The sequence below is a fragment of the Crocuta crocuta genome, unplaced genomic scaffold (genome assembly GCF_008692635.1).
Source record: "Crocuta crocuta isolate KB4526 unplaced genomic scaffold, BGI_CrCroc_1.0 scaffold675, whole genome shotgun sequence".
Lineage (NCBI taxonomy): Eukaryota > Metazoa > Chordata > Mammalia > Carnivora > Hyaenidae > Crocuta > Crocuta crocuta.
Genome location: NW_027528796.1, coordinates 3133388 through 3134772, shown reverse-complemented (window position 1 = coordinate 3134772; position 1385 = coordinate 3133388). Strand labels below are relative to the sequence as shown.

Here is a 1385-nt window from a genome sequence, read left to right as displayed (position 1 = left end):
GAGCCCACCAGCCGCAGCATGTGCCCCCGGCGCCGGTCACCTGGGGAGCCCGCGGACATGCGCCCACAATGCGCTAAGACAGGCAGCCCAGACCTGAAGAGGCGACGGCGAGCCTGCTGAAGCCTGCGTCCTTAGGACTGGTCGATGGGGCAGCCAGATCTTTGGTGTCTACAGGAGCCACGGGTGCGGAGGAGTGAGTCACGGTGAGCCGGGAGCGGCGCCCTTGATGTCCACCAGCGCCCGGGTGCGGGGACCCAGATGCGCTGCCAATGCGCTGTCCCTACACCACGTGTGGGTCGTCCGCGACTCTCAGCCGCCTCTCCCTCGCGGCCATCGCGTGGGGCAGCGGTGGTCCCTCCTGGCCTCCGTCCCCTAGGAGCCTCCTTTCCACCCTCCCCATTTTCCAGCCACGCTGCGCCGGCCGCATCCAGCGCTGACCCGCCCAGCCACCCTCCTCACTGCTAGGTGCTCCTAAAGCAATTCAGAAATTCTCAAAGCTGGGGCGCCTGGGGGGCTCAGTCAGTTGAGCATCCAGCTTTTGACTTCGGCTCAGGTCGTGATCTCATGGTTCGTGGGATCGAGCCCTGCATCGGGCTCTGTGCTGTCAACACAGAACCTGCTTGGAAATCTCTCTCTCTCCCTCTCTCTCTGCCCCTCCCCGACTCATATGCACGCTCTCTCTCTCTCAAAATAAGCTTCAAAAGAAAAAGAATTTCTCAAGGCAAAATACCTGAATACGCTTTAATTTTTGAAAGTCGGTGTACACCACGAGGCACGTGGGCAAGAAGAGGTGAGTTTGCTGCGTGGTGTCAGATTCTTCTGATTTCTGACCGGGAAGGTTGGAAATAACTGACATTTGCAATTACAAACTGCTTGTTGCTCACCCGAATCCAGGGGGTTAGGGCTATCGGAGGGGTCAGGGTTGCCAGCCGAGCACAGGCAGGACGCGCCTCCCATCAGAGCTCAGCCTGTCCCCCAGGGGCTCACAGGGACCGGCACCCAAAGGAGGGAAGCGTGCCCAGGAGGGCTCGAGGCTGGCAGGGGCCCGCAGCGATTGAGGGGCCGCAGCAGCCGAGGCTCAGGCTCACGCAGCAGCGCCTGCCGCCGGCCGGGCGTCCACCCCCGAGATCACGATTCATTTTCGGCTCTGAAGTCCACCAGGAGGAAGTGGCGGCCCGCTGCAGGAATTCCAGACAGCTGGGGGCGGGGGGATCCACTTCCTGATCAGGGCTCTGTTCACGGACGTGTGGGTGTAGCTGGCCTTTGTGCACACAGGCATTTTTGCCTCTTGGCCCCTGCGAAGAATGCAGGCCATGCACGTACCTGGAGCACCCAGGAGTGCGGGGACCGGACGCTGTCCTCCCTGGGAGCCCGGCCCTCCCTGA

At 62.2% G+C, this 1385-nt stretch overlaps 1 protein-coding gene across 4 annotated transcripts in view; it reads left to right on the top strand.

Annotated features, from left to right (window-relative positions):
• Window positions 1–1385, top strand: part of PDE9A (phosphodiesterase 9A) — a 58421-nt gene that overhangs the window by 22723 nt on the left and 34313 nt on the right. For 2 of the 4 annotated variants that reach the window (XM_077755448.1, XM_077755449.1), the window contains exon 1: window positions 7–203. The exons of the other annotated variants lie outside the window; for them this stretch is intronic. In XM_077755448.1, the coding sequence (XP_077611574.1) occupies window positions 145–203 (59 nt within the window). In that variant the 5' untranslated portion in view covers window positions 7–144. Of the gene's footprint in view, window positions 1–6; window positions 204–1385 lie in introns of those variants that run through there. 4 annotated transcript variants of the gene reach the window in all.